Below are 24,067 nucleotides of genomic sequence, written 5' to 3'. Positions count from 1 at the left end.
TGCCGATCTAATTCCTCGGAGAGCCAGTTCAGGGAGCGTAACTGAGAAAAAACTAATCCTGCAAAAAAATGAAAGGTACCGAGCGGCGAACGGATAGAGAGGTGACGGAGTGGGGGACGCCTCTCGGTAACAGCTCCGCGTTCGGTGGGTTTATCTGGAGTGAGAAGCCCTACGGGCAGCTCGGCATGAGACGTGTCGTGCTCTCTGCTCAACGTGGCGGGGACATTCCCTGCTGGCGGCAGCTTTTTGGCCTCTGTAGTAGGAGCGATAGGAAGCCTGCCCTCACTGGTGGCAGGTGGTGATTTAAGAGCCAGCGGGGTTCATGGGAGGAAAGTGTCAGGAACACAAAACCCAGCGGGGAGTTGGGTTTGGCCTCCAAAAGGCCAGAGGTATAATTAGGCATCAGCAAGACCTCGCAGAGGGTTTGGGGAGTGTCCCAGGCGAGGTCTTTTCTGTTTGAGATTCCTCCGTCAGACTGCCTGTAGATCCTGCTGCACACGGCTCTCCAAAAGAGCGATGTTCCGTGCTTTTTTTAGCAGGGCTGCAGCTTGTGGTTTTCCTGGCCAGGGAATGAGAACAGGGTACGAAAAGCAATCCTACCTCTTTTTGATGCCTTGGTGCCACCACACCATTAACTTGTCTCTGAAACTGTACAGTACTAGGAAGTTGGGAGCTGACTGGGAAGGTGAGCGGCATTTCTCAGCCCTGTGCCTGACATCCCTGTGGGGCTGGAAAGCAGCCTTTAAAAGCTGCAGTGCTCAGCCTTAATTCACTGGTCTGGTGTCCTAGTACATATGCAATGGTCATTTCTGAGTTCCTTTCCTGCCTTTCAGCAGCTGCTCCTCCAAACTTGCAAAATGCAAGCAGTAGGCTTGGAAGAGTCAGCATGTGGTGTCATCACGGCTCTTCCTTCCCTGCCAGCTTCCGCTAAACAATCTGTTTAATTTTTTTTCTGCTTCTGTTGCATTAGTTTGAAGTTCTGTGAACGATGCGAAGACAATTGGAGATACGTACTAAAACTAGCATTTCCTGTTGTAGTGTTCTGCTATTTCACATCAATCATACTATCTACAGGGTGTTACAGTTTCAGAGTTTCACTTGGGAACTTAAATGTACTAAAATTATAGCCTGCCTTCTTCACGACAAGGAAAAAAACAACATAAATTTCACATATGGTACCAGAAACCATATTCTTTCCATTTGATTTTACCACATGCACCAATTACAGAGTGTTTGTATGCCACACAGAATAAGTTAATGTTTCAGGTTTCTTAATGACAGATCTTCAAAGGAAGTTCTCTTCCCAAATGGGAAGGATTACATAGAATCAGCACTTAAAGTTAGTGGTACTGTAATGCTGAAAGTGTCAGTGACTTTGTGAAACTTAGTCTACAGTTCACTCAATGTTGTGTTTTCCAGGCTTTCAAAAAAACAAGAAAGAGATACATATGCCCTGGTATTTCCATATATGTGTATTTTCCTAGTCTTTGCTAAGAATCACTGAGTTTTCAAAGGATTCATAAATGCTGCTCAAGTATAAAAATAAGTTATAAAATGCTACTTTGCAATATTGAGATAGTAAACTAGCATTATTATGAATATTTCAGTCACTCTCAGTTACTAAGAGGGTTGAACATGTCTTAAAAAAAAAACCCAAACAAACAATTAGTTCATTTAAAAAAAAAAAAAAAAAAAAAATTATGGTAAAGCTCTAGAGTGATATTAATGTTATTCACAGTTCTTTTTGTACAAAGAATGTGTTACTGGCAACTAAAGTCGTGGTTTATTGATGACTTCCCTTTCTATAAGACAGCTTATGGTTTTCTTCTTGTCATCGTCATCAGAGGAAAGCTACCAGCTGAACTAATTAATTCTGCAAGACTTCATAGGAAAAATAATTTTGCAGCTATTTTTTCTAACTGATAGGCATGTGATTTAAGCTCTGGTGGCAAGAGGCAGGGTAAGGTATGGAAATGCAGACAGCTGCCTCTGAAAGAAACAAAGCTTCAAGGAAGCTTAACATGCTGAAATCAAGGGGGGCACATAATCTCCATCCTAGGGTGCTGAAGTACTGAGCGTCACATCAGTCCAGGGTTATTAACAGCTTTTGCTTTGGGATACGGACTTAGGACTAAAGAATGTTCATGAAAAAAGGACATAAGAACTGCAGGCAATGGTAATGAATCCTGTCCAATCTCAAAATATTTATGACAGCTTTGCATCCTGCTAATAGAGAAGACATGGGAACATTAGAAAAAGTGGATGAAGTGCAATGTTAGTTTATCAGTTCCAAATTGTGCCTTATTTTTATTATTTACTTTATCTAGTATTTGTATTCTGTTAACTAGATAATTTTCTTAGACAATGGAAATGTACTAAAGGTAGTCTCGCCTTCAAAAATTACCTGTTACAATGTGCAAAGGAAAATTATTAGTTAAAAGAAAGTCCAATACATGAACTCTGAAATGGGTGAAATATCGTTTGATGGGCTTTACTTGGTTTTCAACCTCCCATGCTCCCCTGTAATTTATTATTTAGAATTTGAAATGGTTTTAACAATGTGGTGAATATAAAAGTTCTGTGCCTTGTGCAGTATCTGCCTCTAGTGCCATCACCACCATATAGATAGCCTTTAAGGATAACCATATTAAAGAAATTATTAAAAATAACTTTCCTGAGTTGCACCCTACTATTTATGTAAAAGATAAAGGGGTAAGGGACAGAATTTAAACTTGACATTAGTGGAGGAAAGCAGAAGTTGTCATGTCCTGCCTTTCCTGCTGGTGTGTCTCCTAAAGACACACAGACTAACTGGGAATGGCAGGGGAATAATATATTTCAATGAGTAGCATGTCTCTGTACCAGGTGAGCCACTGACCTGGGAATTAGGTAGAAGAATTTCCTTCCCTTCCTTACTCTGCTAGTGTAGCGCAAAAGCAAGCCACTTTGAACAGGTCAGGGAATTGGCTCTGAAGTATTGATTATTGTTTCTCAGCTCTTTTAATAGCCTGATCAGCCTCAGTGTTGTCAAAGCCTTTGGGTAGTTTCTCTAAGAGCAGATAATTGTTTGCAGCATCCCTCTAGTGCCATTCACAGGTTGTGCTAACTGCACTGTCAAAGTCCTCTGCAAAGAGGGAGACACATTGTCTGCTGCTCAGTGGTGCAATTCAGTAATTCCTGGCTGCTGCCTCTTTTTCCTGAGATTCAGTTTGCTTTCCTGATGGCAGGCCCAGTGGGGAGGAAGGGCTGGAAAGATGGCTTTGTGCTTTTCCCATCCTGTGCAGAACAGCATGCACCACAGCTGGAGTAGACCAGGAGAACAGTACTCCCCTCTCCCAAAATTATGTTATCTTGCAGAGCAACTGGAAACCTACTAGGCAGCCAGCTGCAGTCTTGTGGGTTTTCTATTACCTCTGTTAAGTCATGTGTTGCAGCTTTTCATCAGCAAATGTTTGACAATTCTGCATCATTGCACAGGCACTGTGAGGTATCATCTTCTGCATCACAAATGCTCTGCGAATGGGTCTTTGCGTGGAACAATTTGCAAGCATCCCCTTATTTCTCAGGCTGAGTCATCTGCTGTGGGCTGTCTTTGCTCAAACTCCCCTTACTTCCTTTTTCATCTTAAAGGCACAAAAGAGGTCAAGACAAGGAAATTGGACCAAATTTTCGGAAGGCAATGGTCATTAACAAAAATGATGCAGTTGCAGGTTACCTGGGTTTGGAAGGAAAGAAATTACAGGCTGACTGTTGATGAAGTCAGTGATGATTACTTACGTGATTAAGAACTGCTGGGGCAGGGTCTGAGGCTGCGAGGGAGGGAGAATCTGAGACTTTTGATGAATATTTGGGGTAATGACCCTGAGGTAATGTATGATGTGCTATATAGGTCAGAGTTAGGGTTTGGTTTCCCTCAAGAACCGACAGATCAGGATTTTAAGAAGGGCAGAGGAAGAATAGGGGAGTAGAATGGACCTGCTGCTGCTGCTAACAACCATTAAAAAAATACAAAGCCAGCTGCTCTCAGAGCAGAGCTTGATCCTTTCAGTGCCTTTAACAGCACAGTATATATTCAGAGGAGGGGAATTCATGAGGCCCTATGGACCTACACCATGGCATTACACAAAAATGCAAACCCGAACAATGGGTGGCCTCAGCGGTTCCATCTGGCTCGCCATTAACAAGGTTAAAGTAAAGTGGGTTTCCTTGGCTGTGTCACACACAATTTACACTTCAGATGCTTTAACTTTGGAGCCAGACTGAAGGGAGCACCACTCTAAATGCACAAGGCAAGAGTCGCCTAAGATGTGTGGTAAGCACATTTGGTATTGATGCTCCTTCAAAGATACAGAGTGGTAACATTTAGATCATTTTTAGGTACTATTTCCAAGTGTGGAATTTTTTCCTAAATAATATTTTAAAAATTCTGTCAACAAACTAGAATTGCAGTCAAGTATTCTTTACTCCAAGTAATTTACAGGCACGGTAATATTAGAGGCTGGATTCACTAACAGCAGAAGTTACTAGAGGCCCTAGAAATGTTGCCACCAGCATTTCTGGTATGAAAACCTCAAAACCTCAATACACTTTGAAGCTAAAAGGGATATTGGTACATATAAGTGTATTCTGTTGTAAAGCATTCTGCTTTCAGAGCCACCAAAGTACTTAGATAATAGCATGGTTAACCGTGACAGATAATAACCTCTAAAAACCTTTGCTCTAGAGAGGCAGTGATATGTCAACAGGTATGTTGACCTGTTAATTTCTATGCCATTGAGTGTAATAAGGCATGGGAATTACCCCAGCATTTTGCAGAAATCAGGTTCTTTGTCTTAACTTTGACATATTTAAGAGAACCCAAGCGTTCTCTATGGTGTCCCATCCTTGAATAAAAATCAACTGTTATTGAATGAGTATCAAGGTGATAATTTATTTTCAAAGCTGTTTTATCTGTAAGACAAGTGTTTGAGCAGTTAAATCTGTGGTAAAAAGCTAAGGTAATTTACAGAGCGAGGATAGATCTGTTGTTGCTGCAGCTGTGTTCAGGGCATTCGCAGAATGGAGCGAGTGTTGGCCTGGATGACAAATGAACACAAGATCAGAATCCTGGCCATCTTGGCTGCTTTTGACCATGAATTGTGAGTTCAGTAGTGGAACAGAGCTTAATACCACAAGTTAAACAATTACATTTGCATACCATGAAGCCGGTGGACATTGTTGACTCACAGTTATCCTGGCAGTGTTAGTAGTCTCCTGTAGGAGGGCCTTTAGCTTATGACACAGTGAGCTTCCTCCTTGGTGAGCTGTGCTGTACTGCTGTGATGGGACACGCTTCCTGTTGAGCATGCTGCCGAAAGGTTGGCATCAGCCTCACCAGGGCTGAACAGTTGCTTTGTGCCTTCCAGGCTTTTCCAGCAAGTGAAACAGTACCATTGATGATGGCCTCCCATGCCTTTAATAAGGGGCTTGGTGTGGAGGATCCTCTTCTTGTTTATCCCTCTTCTTGCTCCGTTGTTCAGCTTTCTGACCCACCCATATGGCTCCTCCATGCTGCCTTTCCATCTCTCTTGCAAAGACAGGAATATTCTTGAACATCACACTTGAGTTATGCATCAGTCCTGTTATCATAGCCATGATTATTGTAAAATGCAGTAATTTTACAAATTTACAATGCCCTAAGTTTGGCAGGCATGTCAAAGTTGTCAAGCTCCTCTCAAAGGTTTCCTGGTCACTGTGTTTGAGGTAACTACAGGCGAAATAAATTGAGCTGAGAAGTCATCTCATCTAGTTGGTGACAAACCACTGACATTCCCTTTTTAGCTGCTGGTCTGTCCATGAGCAGCAGCTTTTGATTCAAGCCCTACCTTAACAATAGCCTCAAAAGGAAAATAGAGAACTGTTCTTGCTGAGCCATGACAGGTGCAGTGCTTCCACACGAAGCATTGCAGTGGTAGGAAAATGAAGAAAGAATAACACAGCAAGGCAGAACCCATGAAGGGGTAGAAGGAAAATAGTCCAGCTGCCAGTTAAAGCATATGTCCAGCTGCAGCTTGCATGAGCATGAAGTGGGAAATGCCCCAGCTATGCTCTGCATGAGTGGAGGGATAGTTCATAAAAAAAGCATTAGTTAGCCTGAAGTAGGGCTGGTTGATTTATGAAGAATATGTAAAAGAATGGTGTAAAAACGTGTTTCCTTAGAGGAGGGATATTATGCATCTCTGTGCACTATATTTAGAGTGTATTTTAACTCAAAGCACACAGCTCAGCTACTTTTTGTCAGTTAAGTTCTTTTCCAACTCATTGTCTCTAACTGAAAGGAAATTCAGCCACAGCCACACAAAACTAAGTTGAACATCTGCATCTTCTGCCTGGACCTGGAGTGTGTGATTCTTTCATCCATGCACACACCTACTGCTGGGGATCTTCACATACACACACCTACTGGTGGGGATCAGATGGAGTACTATGATACTGACAAATCCATGAACCCAGATAGAAATCCAGTACAGATTTGTGTGAAAGCCATGTGTGTGCTATGATCAGGGGTAAATCCCAGACAGTGTGCCTGCTCCACATTGTAGTTCCTCTGCAAGAGCGTTTGAGGACAACAGGAATTTCATTTCTTAATCTACTCCCTCCCACCTCCTGACAGTGTTTATCACACCCACAGTTGTGCCAGTGCAATGATTTATGATTTTGTCTCAAAACTGGAGGTGTGATATGAAGCAAGCTGAATAAATGCTGCAAATTGGGGCCGGGGGGGGGAAGTAAATGAATTAACTGAAAATTTTTCGTTTGAGAATTGGCTAGCATTTTAGTGACTGCTTGGATCATCACAGGGATCATCCTTAGGAGTTTTTGAAAGCAGATCAAATTCCTTTGGAAGCATTCTTCTTGGAAAGGGGTCTGTTTACTCAGTAGCTGTCTTCCACTTATTTTTTACATTACCCGAGGAAAAGCTGTGAATACAATGCAAAATAGTTGAGCTGGAGTGCTGGTCACTTGCTGATGGTTCTGGATGGTTTGCAGCATTGGAGAGGGATCCATGACATTGCCTGCATTCCGCCTGGCACAGCACACTGCTGCTGGCTTGTTTTGCAGTACAGAGTATGAAAACAGAAGGGCACCCTGGGAACTGCTCCTGATGCTGCCAAGCCAGCAAGCAGCGGTGGCACTCGCTGTGCAACGCTTGGCAGGAAACTGGAATGAAATCTAAGCACAGTAGTTTATTGAGGACACTCTAGTTCAGATTTTTTCATCATTGAGAAAGCGTGTGGTTTCTTCATCTGATTCTCAGATTTGTGCTGCCTGCCAACAGGGAATCTAAAAGACTTGTGGAAGGGATTTCAGCATTTATCTGAAGTCCAATTAAGCTCATGCTAGCCCTCATTTTCTGTGTTATGTTTCTGATGTAATTGAAATGCCTTTTCACAACTTGTCTATGACTTTTCATGATAATAGTTGGACAGTGGTGAAATAGCTGTAACAAAGAAAAGTTTCAAAATCAGGCATTTTATGCATTGTTCAGGATGTGCTTGATACCTGTGCTAGTTCAGTGAATGGCAATTTGTGGCCTGATCACCATATGGTTGTACCTTGTTGTACCATAACTGTCCTTGGTGTACCAGATGTAATCCTGAGGGGCACAGCCTCAGATCTTCTAAACTAGGAGGACCTTGCTTACCTCTGAAGTCAGTGGGACTTAAGCATTTAACTACCTGTAAAAGTTCGATTGTACCTGACAGTGTCGCACAGGCGGCCTGGGACAGAGAAAGAACTGGTCTATCACCCGCTTCTGAGCCTGGGAAGGATGAGACTTTTCATGGGGGGCGGTCTGTGGGCTGTGCTTGAAATCCAGAGTCCTGAGTAGCAGATACAGTTTCCCTTCACTTTGTGGTTATGTGGAATTGTGTATTTCCAGGATATTTTGAGTTTGTAAGGAGGAGAGCCAAAGGGATCTTGACTAGGAGCAAAGTTTTCTGTCCTTTTAGGTTTTCAGGAGTGAGGTTGGCTTAATAAACAATTGATTTGTTCCTGGAAGTATTCAGGAATATTGTTGGAAGCGACAGATTTCTGAAAGTCCTCTGTCCCTTGTCTTCCGTGGCTAACACTGTTCAGGTGTGACTATTTCCAACCTCACAAAAGGCATTTGGTTCCTAGATTTGATGTTTAGGTGCGGCCAAGAGACTCAAATGCCATATTTAACTTGCTGTCTGTGTCTTATGTCAGCTGGGTTTTTTATTGGGACAGCAGCAACTCTGAGCCCTAGCTTTTACAGCTGAGTCCCTCAAGAATTACCAGGTTGGCTTCTGAGTTCTCCACTTGTGTGGCCCACACCAGTGAGCAGACTTATAACCTACTCTGAAGGTCCCCAAGTTCACCACATACCTCCCCCAGTGTGAAAGGCAAGTTTGGAGGCAAATCTCCCCTCCATCAGGATGTTGCTGTAATCTTCAGATGGTTGTTCAGCCTTTTGAAGGGGGATTAGTAGACTGTGGATAAGACATCTGGGTTTCTCATCTTCACTCTCTGAGGAACCAGGGTCAGGGATCAGTGGCAAGAGTATTACACCCCGTGATGGAAGCAGCACAAGATATGGGGGAGACTGTACCTGACAAGGACAGGCAGTGATGGAGGCTCTGGGATTCCATCAGGTGCAGAGGGTGAAGAGTTCAGCTACAAAGCAGCTCCTAATATTTGTGGTTTGTTTTTTACAATGGTGCAATGATACAGATATCCAACACCAACACCCAGTAGAAGTTGTTATCGTGGCACCCATGTGCCACCCTTCTGGAGCAGCTGTGAGAAAGGACGCTGCCAGTGGAGGACACTGACTGGATGGGAGGGGCCCTGCTCCAGCCTGATGCTGAGAAGCTGTGCTCCCTCACACTGCCTGCTAGTGAACTCCCTCCTCCCTCTAGCACTGAGTGTTCGTCCAGAAAGAAAAAAAAAAAAAAAAAAAAAATTCAGTTTGCTATCTAGCTGTGAGTTCAAATCTGCTGCCCCTGCTGTGATATTTTAAGGTCTTGTGGCAGAAGGGTACTCTGAATATTTCCTGCGGAAGATCTGTCACTAGAATAATTAACTGCTCAATGAACAGTAAGAATTGTCTCCATAACCTTGTAGCAGTATGCTAAATAATCATTAAAGCAGGAAGAAACTGGATTTCAGTCAGGACTAATGAAGCCCTATAGATTTGACATGTTATATGTTCCATTCCTAGCCCCTGCAGTATGTCTCAGTCACCTTTCTGTCTTCTAATGTGCCCCAGAGCCTGGGATCTGAGGAGAGCAGACAGGCTACCAGCCTAACCAAGTAATCCTTTATTTTGCTGGAAGTCAGGATTTTCCTTCCGAAGTGGAAGAACTTGAATCCCCTTGTAACCATTTCCCAATTCAGTACCCTGCTGGCCTGTGCACACTTCTCTAAGTGACTGCAGAGACACACATGCCTTCTTCCACCCCAACCAGTGGTCTGATTTATCACTAGCGACTTGTGGGCTTGCATTAAAATATGTTGCCCTTTCTGCCTCCATGCACTTCCACTCTTAATGTGTATTGTTCCTGCCTTGCACAGTGAGTGCTACTGGATAACTGGAGGGCTGTTTGGTTCAGAGTGTAAATGAATTGTTAAGACACAGACATGATGCTGGCATTAATCATTCCTCTGGTTTGTGACTGCCTTCAAAATTGTAAATTCAGGGCTTCCATATTGAAGTTGTGGCTTGAGTATGAATTTCTGATCAAAACTACAGGAAGTTGGTTGTGCTGTGTTCAGCAAGCTTATCCACTATGTTTTCTTGTGGCAGGTTTACTTGATGTCCAGCTTGTAATCTGTTCTTCCCCTGCCATGATCACATCTGGGGTGCTCTTACCTGAATTGTTCTTTGCTTTCAAACATTTTATTTAAGTGTAGGGTTCATGTTTTGTATAATCTCCTAATTCAGAGTTCATCGGTCCTGCCAGAAAAACTGACCTTGGCCTATAAAAATCCTTAATTTTCAAATCATTCATTCTTTCTTAGGCTGAAAGGCTGAAAAATGGGCAGAAGACGTATCACTCCTCTACTCTTGCCATAATTCTTTGGTTTTCTGTTTTAAACTTTGTGATTTATGCTGTCTTCTGCTTTCAAAGGTTACATCAAGCAGCAAACACAGATTTACAGGTAGAATGGAGGAGCTTCAGCTACATTGCTCCTTGGCCTCACAGCTTGTATCAACCTGACCTCTGCAACCAGCCTTGGCTACTACAGTGCAGCTTTTCAGAATTCAAACACAGTGGGAAATTTTCTGTGTTACATTATTAAAGATAACAGAAAATAAGTTCAGTGAAGTCACCAAAATTGCTCTGGATCTTTGCCCTTGTGACTGAGATCAGAACTAAGACCGTTAAGATGCTCTGTTTCTGGGAACTAGCAATATTTAAGAAAACTTTTATTAACTTCATTGTTATAATTTTGCTGCGGTAATATCACTTAATCTACATAATCCAAATCAAGAGGAATAAAGTGATCTAGTTTACCACATATAGGGAAGCTATACCACATATAGGGAAATAAATTCAGAGAAATAAGTATTAAATGTGTGTGAGATTTGCCATCCTGAGGGCAAACAAGGAAAAAGAAACCACCAAATTCTGAATTAACAATAATTTTTATATGCATAAATGTGCTTTTTTTATTCTTATGTACACAATAGTGGAAATTAACGATGAGGATAAATCTGGTGGTGATATAGGGCAGAACAGTAGAAAATGACATTATTTCTCTCTTAATGCTCAGGGATCAGGCAGCGTGGGACAAGAATACCTGCCTCAGGTGGGAATTAAAAGCTTTAGCATATAAGACTTAATCCTGTTGCAGCCGAAATCCTCTTTTCACGCTTTACTGTTGCTTCTGCATTTTAATGTGAAAAGTTGCAAAATATTTTTTTTTCTTTAAGATACCAAAAGCCTCCTAAAAATGTGTTGAAAATGCTCAGCCCAGCTGTTTAGTAATAATGTCAATATATGAAGCTAGTCCATTTTAGACACTTAGATGCAAGTTCAGAAAAGTGAATAAGGTGACTGCTTCCTTTCTCAGTCAGTGCAATCAGAGTGATGCAGATTTTCCTTACCATTAAAGTGTGATTATTTGATTGTTCTTGTGGGTACTGAATGTATGAACATACAGGTGCTATTTCAGGCAAAACCAAGCACCGTGTTTGATGCCCTTTTGTTCCACATTTGGGATAGAAAGCCCATGTGATTCATGTGGCATGACTTTATCAGTTCCATGAGCTCTGGAAAGAACCCCTAGAGAGATAGCTGGATGGTCTCCTCATAGAGAGTGTGTCAGACAGTAACCGTCTCTTTGTTTCTGAGTAATGAAATGAAAATGTGCGCTGCTGGTTAAATCCTGCAGTCCTTAACATTCGTGAAGCCTGTATTCATGCAAGTCATCTAATTCGGTGTATGTAACAGGAAAACCCATTTCAAGGCTAGGATCTAGGTCAGTCCATACTCCTGTCACCGAGTATTTCTGAAACCTTGTGCGTGATACTGATTTATACGAGGGTACCTAAAGTCGTACCACTCTAAGCCAGTATTTGGGGAGGAAGAATAGGTTATGAACTTCCCGAGCAACCTTCTTCCTCGTCTTTCTCTACCACGGCTTGCTTCAGTGCTCCAGCGCTCCAGCCTACTGCCAGGATGCCATTTGCTGTTTTCCTGCTGTTGTGAGCTGGCGTCACTTGTATTTGCTGTATTTGTTGTGTTTGCTGCAAATGTTAGTGATGAAACAAGGAACAAAATGGAAAAGGCAATTTTTAACAGCTGATTCCCACTTACCTACTGCCTTTTTATCTCATCCGTGGATTAACTGATCAGTGGATGTGGAAACCCTGGAACCAGCTCTGCTGAGAGGCAGATAAGGTCAGGCATGCCTCTTAGCTCATGACCAGCACCTCACTGACCCAGAAAGAGTTGAGCCGGTTTTATGCAGCGTGCATCCTTATCCACATGGCCAGGAGGCTCAAGCCACCTCTGTGAAAGGCTTCTAGTGTTACCGAGCTAGGCTTCTGTAAACAGGGGCACGGAGCAGCGCTTTCAGACGCAGGCAGCCGAGGTCTGCTTAGCTCCGGCCACCCCCGCGCCCGCCCAGCGCCGCACCCCAGCTGGCTCTGGCAGATGCGGGTACATGCGGCAGCGATGCCCGGAGCAGAGCCCAGGCAGCCTTTCCACCAGCATGAGCTGTGGAAAACACTTACTTCTTAAAAAATTACTGCATGTGGAGCTGTTCTTGTTGAAAAACTGGTTTCTTTTATTGTTCCCACAGAAATTAAAGCTTACAAGGGAAATTTGCGGTTGAGAGTGTTTGCGTGTGCGGTTTCATAGTGCAAAAAGATTAGCAGTAGTAGACTTACTTGAAATCATGGTATAACATTTCGTGTTTGAAATGTGTGATATATGACTGTTTAAAACATAACTTCCTTAAACCATTGCTGATTCTGTGTCTGCTTTATCTGGATGGGTTAAAGCCATTAAAATATACACATTCTTTCCATGCTATATTGATACTATAGGAGCAAAACCATCTTTCATGTTACGTAGAAAAAAGACTTCACTCTGTAAATTGTTATTTCTGGACTTTTTAGCTCTTAATATAAAGAAAGCCCTTTTGTTGTAATAAATGAAAATGCATACAAATCATTCCTCCATGAGGATACATTTCCTAAGGATTTTTGTGTGATCGTGTGAAAAATAATTTTCCTCCGCGCCTGTAAAGGGAGTAGAGATAAGGTTTCATGGAAAAGAAGAATGGAAACAACATCATTGAAGTTACTTTTTAAGATCTGCTCTCTCTGTGGTCCTTTCCTTTTTTGTGGAGAAAAAGCTGCATTTTGTGCATTTTGCACCACCTTTCTGTTTCATTGTTGTTCTTGGTTGTAAAAAAAAAAACAAACCAACAAAACCATCATCTTCCAGTAAAATAGTATTAGCAGATTGTAAACAATTTTATTTCCTCATGAACTTAAGCTAAATTCTATCCTGACAGGCCTGATTTATCAGGCAAATGCCCCACGTTGTTTGTCCGCTTCTTTGTTGGGGGGAAGGGGGAGGGGAAACCCGAGCAACAAAAGACCGTAACCTATTGATATTACTACTGTGATACACTGAGGGAGATAAATTGATTTAGAACTAACCACAGAAAACTAGTCGATCTGATGAGTTTACAACGGAGCATTTTTATTTATTTATTTGTAACAAGAGTAAACATCATCAATATTCTACCCTGTGTTATTGGAAGCCTCACAGACAGTGTGGGTTTGTGTCAGCGTGCTGAGGCTATCTGCAAAATGAAGGAAGGCAAGCTTAAAAAAAATGGAAGGACCTTGTTTTTCTCACAAAATTGGAAGTCTTGGTTCTCTGGTACATTATCATGAGTTGTAGGATTCACAGGACAAATAGATGGGTGAGCATTTTTATTGTATTTCATACTTTTTTTCTTTCAAAGGTTATCTTTTTTATTTTTTAAATTATATTTCTGTTATATATCTCAAAAAGCTAGTAAAGCACAGGAAATTTTTAAACTGAATTTCGTTGAAGAATGCCAGCCTGCAATTAACTTTCCCAGCATGTCGCCTCTGCACAGTGTTTTGCATGAACGAGGAGTTCAGGGTAGCAAATACTCACAGGACCAACACAAACCTAGATGTGGCACGAGTGTGCCATTTTCTGCATTGATAATCTGCTGTTTTACAACATCCTTGATTAAAAATACTTAGTTTTAAAATTAAAATTATTTTTTTTTCCATGGATTGGTAAATGAGGGTGCTAGTGAGGTTTTCTGCCTCATTGTAAGCCTGCTTGATGGACAAGCCATAAATGCTCTGATGAAGATGGTAAATATTCCTTTCTCTAGTTTATTTAACAAGATAATTGCCCTTGACCTTAATTATTATTTCAGTAGTATTTCAGTATTCACTACTTTGAATTCTAATACCTTTTTAGAGTGTTTTCAAAGTTACCTGTATTCTCTCCTGCATTCAGCTACAGCTTAAGAATTAAAGGTTGATAACCAGAATGGTGTAAACCCCGGCAATGCACGTGTGAGCAGAAACATCCCGTCCACTTCCCTGTCAGAGGGCACGAGCAGAGTGTACATTCCACTCATCTTCTATGTGTCTTGTTAGCTCACCAAAATGCTTTGGGTTGAACGGAGCCTTAAAGACCATCTAGTTCTAACCTCTCCTGCCATGGGAAGGGACACTTTCCACTGGACCAGGTTTCTCAGAGCCCCATCCAACTTGACTTTCCAAGCTGCAACAAAGGCAACTTGAAATTAGCAGATCCTTGACAGTCCAGAAGATCCTTTCAGCCCTGCTGAGGTGTTGGAGGTCTTTCTCACTTGTCCCAGGTGGTGCCTGAGCAAGCACACACCACCCTGAGCTTTTGTAAGTGTCACATGCAGGTAGTGAGAAGCAACCCTTTGCAGTGTTTCGTGGCCTTATTTTCAAGACAAGTCACTGAAGCCTTAAACAGTTGAGAAATCTTAGTTATGTCTAAGACCCATTTTTTTTGTTAGATCATGGATAGTTTAACTTCCCTTTAGAGCCATTCACAAAACAAGAGTTGAAATGATCTGCTGCCTGTTACATCTGCCTTTCTTTAGGTATATTGTGAAAGTAATGGCTGAAAAGAACAGCACATTTAGGTACAATTTTAAAGGTTTCCTTTATGCTTTAACTGCACAGTTGCATTCAGTGTATTGTAACAGCAGCTCACGTGGATACTGCTAGAATTCCATACGGTTTTTCAAGGTATTAACATTGCAAGATGAAGTATTGTTAGCCAAGAATAATTTTTTTTTTGTAGTCTGATAGCATTCAGAAAGGAAGAACAAAAGAAAAATTGGTATGGGGTATATCCTGGTGAATTATTTTAGTCTTCCTCTGACTGTACCCCCTTCCCTCCCTTTCCCATCCCTGTTACAAGTTAACTCCTTATTCCCTGATCCCCCTCCCCCAAATCTGTCACTAGGGTAATTTTACAGGTTTTTTTTCCTTTCAACAGATAACAGTCTGGGTTTACACATATTATTCTCTACTTGTCATATGTATTGGATTATCATCTAAATTACAAAGCACCTCAAAGAAGCAAGCAGTTGTGTTTACCTAGTGCTGCTTAACCCTTCTGAGTTGTTATTGTGGAAAACATATTTGTAAGGCAAGGGTATTGTTGTTTTTAAAAGTTTAGGGCTACTACGTCCTGAGTAGGAGTATCTGCTGGAACAAGGGAAAAAAAGCTAAACACTGGACGGTATTGTTTGGTTGTAAAATTGAGTACTTAAAATCAATTTCAGTCATCAGCTTCTTGCAATTAGTACAGCATAGTATATGCTGGAATCTATACACTTCTGCGTCTTCATGTTTCCTTTAATATGTATACTTTTTTGCAATCACAAATCCATAGTGAAGGAGAATTTAAGAGGTTTTCTTAACCTTGCTATATGCCCTCTTCTTTCTTCATTAGTAGGTATTAATGTTACAGTTTTCTTGAGAGTATTGAAATATAATGCTAGACAAGTTCCTCAAGCTGTTCTTCCATTAAGATGTTCATCTTTTTTTTTATATAAAAATCACCCTGATTCACCTTCCTGTCAGTGCTGTAGAGGAGAAAGGATTTCCCGTTAGGATAATTGCCATCCCTTTATATTGTTGAGCCTGAAGCTAGCCAGCAAATCATGGAAGCCTACTGTGAGAAAGACAATCCTATTTTAACGAATCCTTCTTACTTTTGTTCTTTGTAAGTGCTGATTCTATCATAATTGCACATTTAAGGGCTTTTGTGTTTTATTCATCTCATGATAGACTTCACATATAAACTTGTATTTAAGCTAACACGCATTCTTTCCGTGGTGCTTCAGAAGTGAGGAGGTACTTGCTATGGTTGCAATAATCTAGGATTTCTGAGAGCAGAGTCGAATGAGAATTGGTCAGTTTTCATGGCAGGAGTCAGGAATTGGTCAGTTTTCATGGCAGGAGTCAGGAATTAGTCAGTTTTCATGGCAAGAGTCAGCTTGTTGTGTGTTAATCTGTGTAAGTACGTAGAGATGTGAATGTGTAAGCTCCCGTGTGCACATCATGCTGTCAGCTTTCATGATGTTCTAACATAAGTACAGGCAGCAGAGAGGAGCAAAGGGCTGAAGCGCTCAGGACGAAAGGGTTAATGCCATATCTTAATGCCTGGGGATGATGCCATGCATCATTTGTGAGCTCTGAGGTGGCTGACCACTTCCATTTTAAGATAAATCTCTTGGAAAAGGAAGGCATTTCAGAGCGAGGTGTGATCTGTTCTGCTGCTAAGAGTGATAGACAAGGAATGAATGAATAGTTAATAGAACTGAATAAATATCACTCTTCTCTCTAAGTCCAGGCACACCTTGGCTGACACATATGTATTCTAGTGTGACACTTTACCCAGATGCTTGAATTGACTGGTAAGGAAAAACATCCCCAAAAACCCAAATCAGTTTAATCACAACTACTTCTGATAGAGTTTTTCTTTTCCAGTGACATTTCAGTGACAATTTAAATAAATGCAAGGAACTGCAATATTTTGCAAATAGGATGTATTGATTGAGTATATATATAAAGGGTGACAGAGGCTGCCTGAGTGGAAGCAAGGGGCCCTGACAGCAGGTTCTTTGCCGACTGGTGAGGTGAAACAGTGCACTGAATTGGATAGCACAGAGCATACCATAGTGACTGATTAAATTGATTTGTCCGTGGCTACTGCCTACCCTGCTACTGAGGCCCTTTACCCTGTTTTCAAACTTTTTATTGTTTTTAACCATTCCAAACAGATATGCTATTGAGGGAGAAGAGAAATGTGCTGATGCATTCACAACCATAAAATTCCATATTCTGAATTAATATAAACCCCACAATTTCCAGAATGTCTGCACACTCCTGTGCTATACTGTGTTATAATGCATTTATCCCAGGAACAAGTACAATGCTAGAAACTGATGACAAAGTGAATAATAAACATAATTCTCTAATATAACGTAAATTACAATCAGTACCACATCTGTGAATTCTTTAGATGTATTTATTGGAAGGGGAGAAAGTAAAACACTTAAAGATTTTTACTTGTTGCTGTTGTTTCTTTTCTCTGATTGCAACATTTATTTCCTTAGTACTTTTTCCAGAAGGTGTTTAGAAAGATTGTAGTGGAAACACAGCTGAATGCCAGTTAGGAAGACTGAATGCTGAACATACTGTCAAGTGGGGGTCACTAATTTGAAAATACCTGCAATGATATGGCAAAAAACAGTCAGAGGGATACTGTGTAATAACTTGAAAATTATTTTTTAACTATAGGAGAAAAAAAGCTTGATGTTTTGATCTTAGATCAGGATGTTTGGATTTTACAATGTACTTAGTATGTCATTTCCCTTCCTGTGCTAGAGAAATCAATACTAAGTGATAATGGGGCTGGTACATGTTATTTTCTTTGTGATTCAAGGGAAGCATTGTTAGACTGTGTGTCTCTTTGTGGGTTTGTCTGTAGTATATGCAGACAGAGCAGTGTAAGCATAGTTTTCAAATTGCACTGAAAAATCACATCAAACTTCAGTGGTGACATCAAAATGGAACCAGTTCACCTAAAGTATGTTATTGCAGTTGTTGTAGAAGTGCAGAGTTCATTGTACTGGGCTTAGTTTCTTCTTACTCATTTTTAGGGAAGATACAATAATAAATCACAACAATTTCTGAAAGGATAATGAAGTTCTATTCATTATTTAACTTCTTTAAATTATTCTGCAGTCTTGTAGGACATGATGGAATGCAGCATGCCATGTCCAACTTGTGCTGTTTTTTCATTTGTCTGTGGAAATGAAGATATGGTTGGTATCTTGGTACTAGTGGTAAAGAGATGTGAAGTGGGAGGTGCCAGGGACTGTTTCTTGGAGTGGAATTACAAATGTTGATATTTGAAATCTTTTTAAAAAAATTATACAGGTTTCATCAGTAGCATTTCTTTGCAAAGTAAAGCAAATTCAGTAGGTGAGACTCTGGCAGTACATAAGGTTTGCACGGACTAAACTCCTTGATACTGTATAAACTAGTAGGGACTACTAAATTCTAGGTGAAATAGTCAAATGGTGCTTTGTTACTTTCCAGGAATCTGAAAATGTAAAATACCTTTATGTGGGTTTGATCCAGAACGCTTTGCAGTATTTCGTACACAGTTATAGTTACAGTCTTTTTAAAAAATCCTTAAGTTGACTCCACAGACCTAAGTATTTGTGAAATATATATACATTTTTAATTAGTTAGTGGTTAAGAGAAAGGAAAAAAAAAAAAAAAAAAGGGGCTTAGTTATTTCTAGTAATGTTAGATTATTATAAAAGAAATGTCTATGCATTCAGTGCAGCTTTTATAAAACAAAGAAACAGAAACCATGCAAAAGCAGCTAAAATAGAAAACTCAGTGGTGCACATAAGGTCACCATGCCAAGGGCGTGTAATTATTTCTTTGTATCGTATGTTAGAATAATGTAATCCAATAACTGGTGTTCCTGGTGTGCGTTACAAAGGATCGAGTCAGGAATTGCTGGAGAGTTCTTCAGGACTCCCCTGGCTAACGGGGTTAATAGAAGGGGTTTTGTGGGCTTCAGCCATTTCGGAGGAGTGTGGGAGCAGCCCCTGTCCGTGCGGCTGGAGGGGGCTCCGCACCCCTGGGCTCCCGGCAGCGCATCCCACGGAAAGCGGCACCCCGGTCACAGCCATGTGCCCGTGGGTGGGGAGTTTTGAGAGGAAACAGACACACACAGATTCGTGGCTCTTCCCGGGGCTCTGCTGAATTCACTTTGAATCGAACCCCTAAATGCCATTACAGACCCTGTGTTCCCGCTGCGAGGGTTTGGCCCTCGGAGCCTCGGCCCGCCGTGCCTGGGCTGAGCCAGAGGAGCCGAAGTGCCGGGCCTTGGGACGGAGCCGGGCCAAGGGACGGAGCCGGGCCTCGGGACGGAGCCGGGCCGCGGGACGGAGCCGGGCCGCGGGACGGAGCCGGGCCTCGGGACGGAGCCGGGCCTCGGGACGGAGCCAATCCTGGCTGGTGGCGGGGCACCGCGCCCCTCCTGGGGCTTGCGTTTGGCGGGCTGCAAGCGCCGCGCCCGTCGGGACGTGGCTGCGGGAGCGGCCGGGCCGCAGCATCGCCGCCCGGCCGGGCGAGCGGGGACAGCGGGGCGGGCATGGCTGGAGATCTGCTGCCCTCTAGTGGGGCCGGGCCCGGGCCCGCCGGAACCTCCCCGCGGGACGCTGCGTTGCGTAACTCCATCTTCTGTCTCTCTTTGGTTTTAGATGCTACAACTGCGGTGGCCTCGACCACCACGCTAAAGAATGTAGTCTACCTCCGCAGCCAAAGAAGTGCCATTACTGTCAGAGCATCATGCACATGGTGGCTAACTGCCCCCATAAAACTGTCTCGCAGCAGCCCACTAGTTCTCAGGGAAGACACGAAGCCGAACCGCAGCCTTCCACGTCTGCCTTCCTGAGAGAAGGGGGAGGAACGCACGGCTTCTCGTCTCCATCGTACTCTCAGGAAGGCAGGTCGGAGATCTCGGAGCGCTCGGGCAGGTCACCACAGGAAGCTTCGTCGAGTAAGTTGTCTGCGTCGCCTGAAGAACCGAACAGAAAGGGGCCTTCTGTTCAGAAAAGGAAAAAAACTTAATGATTTTGCATAACGTTCCGTTTTCTTTACCCTCTTGGGATGTCTACCTCATGCAAGTACAGGGGAAATAATTCATTATCAGTAGCTGACCTGGAATTTTAACTACTGTTGAGGAACTGTGAATGTTTTTTTTTGTTTTGTTTCGTTTGTTTTTGTTTTGGTTTTTTTTTTTTTTTTTTTTCTTTGATAGACAAATCACTCCAAACAAAATACATTTGAGCAGGGTGCATTATGTTTTACCTTCTGTGTGTACGTATGAGTGTGCATGCGTGTGTGTATGTGTACATATCTATAAATATATATTTTTCCATCAGACCATTCTCAGATCCCATCAGACAGTACTGTGAAGCAAAAGTCACAGTACCCAGTGTTCCTGAACTCATTCCTAGAACCTGTTTCCAAACATGTTCAAAAAGCAAACAAGAAACCCCAGTTTTCTGAAATTTCACTCAGAAACAAACCAAACCTGATAAACCACACAAAGAACTGACATTGAGACTGTTACTTCTCTTGTGAACCAAAGGATACTTTCATATTTTAAAGCTGCCATATGGTACTAAAGATACTAAGACATCCCCCCGTACCATCAATTTGAATTATTTCCTTTTTCATCTCCACAAAGTATCAAAACCCCTCCCCATGCCGGTGCAGGGCAGTTTCATGACTCAAGACGACTCTCATTGCCACCACCCTTTGTTGGTGAGGAGTTTAAAGCTCCAGAAAAGACAATGAATGTGTAATTTCTGTGATGGTTTCTCAAAGCATTTTGTTAAATTAATATGGTTGTAACTGTAATTTAGATGTCTGTTGTGTAGGGGAGAATGTATAAGTTGTTACCAAACAGACCCTTTTGAGTGGTGTCAGGATGCCATCCTGGTTAGCCATTTGTATACTGTGAACATTTAGGGTACCTTGGTGGCAGTAGCAGCCGCAGCAGCAGCAGCAGCAGTTTCTCTTGGTCCCAAGTACTGTCCCTCAATTTGAAGGGTCTTTCCCCCCTTATTTCCTGTTGAAATACCATGGAGAGAACTCCCTAGGGATTTTTATTGTTGTCTCTTTGGGTTTTAAAGAAAACAAAATGCAAAGCTAATGAGATCCTGGGCTGTACAGTTTCTTAAGACTAAAGGTTGATGGGTACTTGGGGTTTCTCAGCGAGCCTCCCTAGATGATGATACAGCATGGGTGTAGACCAGCCTGAGTGAAGGCACCTGTAAATTTGCTAGAAGCCCTGGGCATCATCTTCTTGTGAACTGGGGGTTGCAGCTGACCAGCCTTGGTACAGAGTGCCCTAGGACCACACACTTCTGTGTGAAAGACGAGAAAAATTGGTGGCCTCAGAGTGAGACTCCCTGGGCTGCAGGCCTTGCTCAGGGTTAATAGAGTTGGAGCCTATCAAAACTTCAAGTCACTTTCCATTTGTAACTTTTGAATTACCAAGTCATACGTAAGATAACGTACTCTGACAAATCCCATTGTGGATGTAAGTTAATTAGAGAAACCTGTATAATCCTTAACATTGGCAATAAACACAGGCTGTTAAAGCTTGAAAGTGTCGGGTAGGTTTAAGCTCGGATAATCAAACTAACAGAACAGCCTGCATGAAGGGCTACAGTGAGCCAAAGTCTTACCGTGGTAACTCCTCTGCAGCTGATGGTTACAACAGGTATGCAGCTGGCTCCGTGCGTGGCCTTCCCCTTCCCACTTGTCCTGCCAGATGAGACTTTTACTGGTGCTGCTGCTGCTTCAGTGAACAGGTAGTCATCAAACTCCTCAGTGAAGGGCACAATTTCGGGAGAATTATTTTCTGTGAATTTCTTGCCAGTGTTTGCAAAGAGTCTCAAGGTTTGTACTGAAGTTCTCAGTGTGCTAATGCAAAGCTTACCTTTGACGATATTGAATGTGATATATCTATAGAGAACGTCCTTGCCTTACGTAAGGATAGTAAACTTATTTAAATTATGTAGACAAATCAAAGTGGCATTGCTTAACCTTCTAGTCGGTGTAAAAACCAGGTTAAACAGCAAAGATGCAAAACTTAGGTCACTTTGAAAATATAAACCAAAGCTCCTTATAGAAATGGGCAACTGTGGATTTGAAAACTGGTCATTCCCTGTTTATACGTAAGAAGTTCAGAGCTGAGCTAAGGAAATGTTTTCAACATGTGGATTTTTATTGGTGTTGTTTAAAATCACTGTGTGCACCAAAGTCAGACTGAACTGCTAAGAGCACATACCAAACCCTATCTTATTGTTGAAAGCTTAAGGTTTTATTTTTATATATTAGAATGTTATCACTGTTACATAACGTACTCAGGACGAAGAACTTTGCTCAGGGAATATACCAAGTAATGTTTTTTCTTTACAGAATAGTCTACAGACCTGCTTACTCAGAACAAACCAAATAGTCTTAGACCTTTTTATCTCCATATAAGTATTATGTACTGATATTAGTAACTACCTCTGAGTTGACGTAGACCTACGTTTCTGATAATCAGATCTCAGCGTTTTGTATTATAAGTTCCTGTGAAATGATGAAGTGGTATTCTGTACTGGTTGCTTATGTGAGCATTTGTGTCTTTACATTCACAGGGTCTGAGTTTTCAGAGATGCTGGGCAACCACAGCTCCCACTGGCTTCCAGTTGGAGTTACTGGTGCTTAGCTTTTCTAGGAGGGGAGGGATGGGGGATGGGGGTGGAGGGGGAAGAATAAAAACACAAAAGCATCAAGCCCACTTTGTTTACATAAGTGACAATAAAATTGCTATTCTGTTTACAGCAAAAGGCTACCTCATATCTACTGCATGAACACACCTTTGTGCTGCTGTGGCCTTAAAGGTGGCTGTTGATCTATGGTACATACTTTTTATCTGTACTAAATATGTAACTGTTAGTTCACCACTGCAGACATTATGGTAAATACTTGTTTAAGATGAAGCATCCGTTTGAAATTATGAGACCTTTCCAAACATTTCTTTGAAAGTTTTTATTTTTCTGTCCAAAGGATTATGGGGCATTGTTCACAAGAATTAATACAGCTCCAGAAGAGAAAAAAATGTACATGCCTAAGTTAAATGTATAGCAGCATAAGCTGCAGCAGGGGACTACTTAGCACTGGACTGCAGTAGGAAAAAAAAAAAAATCTAGTTATACTCCTTCAATTGGCTGCTCAAAATAAGCAGAGGACCTTTTAAAGGGGGAGGCACAGATTGAGTTTGAGATTCTTCCTTCATGTCTAAGGACAAAATTAATATTTGGCAGCATTCGCTCAGGCTAGATTTCCCCCTATTCACCAGCCTGTCCTTGCCAGAGTGCTCCACAATAAAACTCATTTGAGTAGAAATAGTTCAAATATCTGCTCAGACAGATGTATTTTTCTCCTAACAATAGTGGAGATAAGGTTAAACCTGAAGCAAGAATCTCTCTCCCTCCCCTTCCCCCAGCCCAGAATACTCAATTTGATTTAATTGTAAGGGACGTTGTGAGATATTTTTTTACTCTTCCCCAAGGAGAGGTCACGATATTTAATTACATGCTACAAAAGATAGGCCTTGAGGAAGACTTGTATTTGGAGGAAGAGCCAAATAACTTTTTGCTGCAGTTAATGATAGATCTGGCATTTTAATACCGTTTGCAATATTTTGCCTTTAGCCAGCTTTCAGGGAGTGCCAAACACCACATTTGGATCCTACCTCTTCCCATCGCAGGCCACCTTTTTCAGCCATTTTATTCTGCACCAGTGTTATCCTGGAGTTCCTGCTTGGTTCCTGCTAACTTAGTTTTGTTAATAGAACCCCATTAAGAAAAAAAGTGCTTATAGATCTTGTACCATTCTTTGTAAGAAGAATTATAAAAACATGGGAAATCGCATCGAGTCTTAAATTTAATTTAATTAATTTATCTGTAAGAAATGTTTATCGTAAAAAATATATATGTATTCCCCTGTGCTAGATATAAAAGTAATTGGGAAGATATGTACCTGTGCAGATGCACTGACTTTAATTTCCTAGAAGTCTTACTGAGATTTGAGTATTGTTTTAGAAACAAACAGAGCCTTGTTAAATGCATCGATCTTATTTTGGTTAGTTTATCAACAGCCTCTTTAAGATCCAGTGGTTGTGTTACCCCTGTTACAACTGATAACAAGAGGTTGATCTATGAACACATGCTTTTTTTTTTTTCTTTTTTTTTTTTTTCTTTTTTTTTAATAAACCAGAGCTGTGTATCAGCAGCTGTGGCAGTATTTTTCTGAGAATGTTGAAAAGTAGCAAGGTATTTGCTACCATTGTCATTGAACCAAATGTATGAACGTCTTTACAAAGGACAATGGTTTTGACTACCTCTTGGATTTCTA

General features: G+C 41.6%; 1 protein-coding gene across 2 annotated transcripts in view; it reads left to right on the top strand.

Annotated features, from left to right (window-relative positions):
• The window catches only part of LIN28B (lin-28 homolog B), an 81,925-nt gene extending 58,977 nt beyond the window's left edge, over window positions 1-22,948 (top strand). For both annotated transcript variants that reach the window (XM_040058966.1, XM_040058965.1), the window contains exon 4: window positions 19,348-22,948. In XM_040058966.1, coding sequence (XP_039914900.1) covers window positions 19,348-19,717 — 370 coding nt within the window. In that variant the 3' untranslated portion in view covers window positions 19,718-22,948. The remainder of the gene's footprint in view (window positions 1-19,347) is intronic.
• The last annotated feature ends 1,119 nt before the right edge of the window (window positions 22,949-24,067 follow it).

The sequence above is a fragment of the Hirundo rustica genome, chromosome 3, assembly GCF_015227805.2.
Source record: "Hirundo rustica isolate bHirRus1 chromosome 3, bHirRus1.pri.v3, whole genome shotgun sequence".
Lineage (NCBI taxonomy): Eukaryota > Metazoa > Chordata > Aves > Passeriformes > Hirundinidae > Hirundo > Hirundo rustica.
The sequence above is the reverse complement of the archived record's forward strand: the minus strand, read 5'-3'. Positions and strand labels throughout refer to the sequence as shown.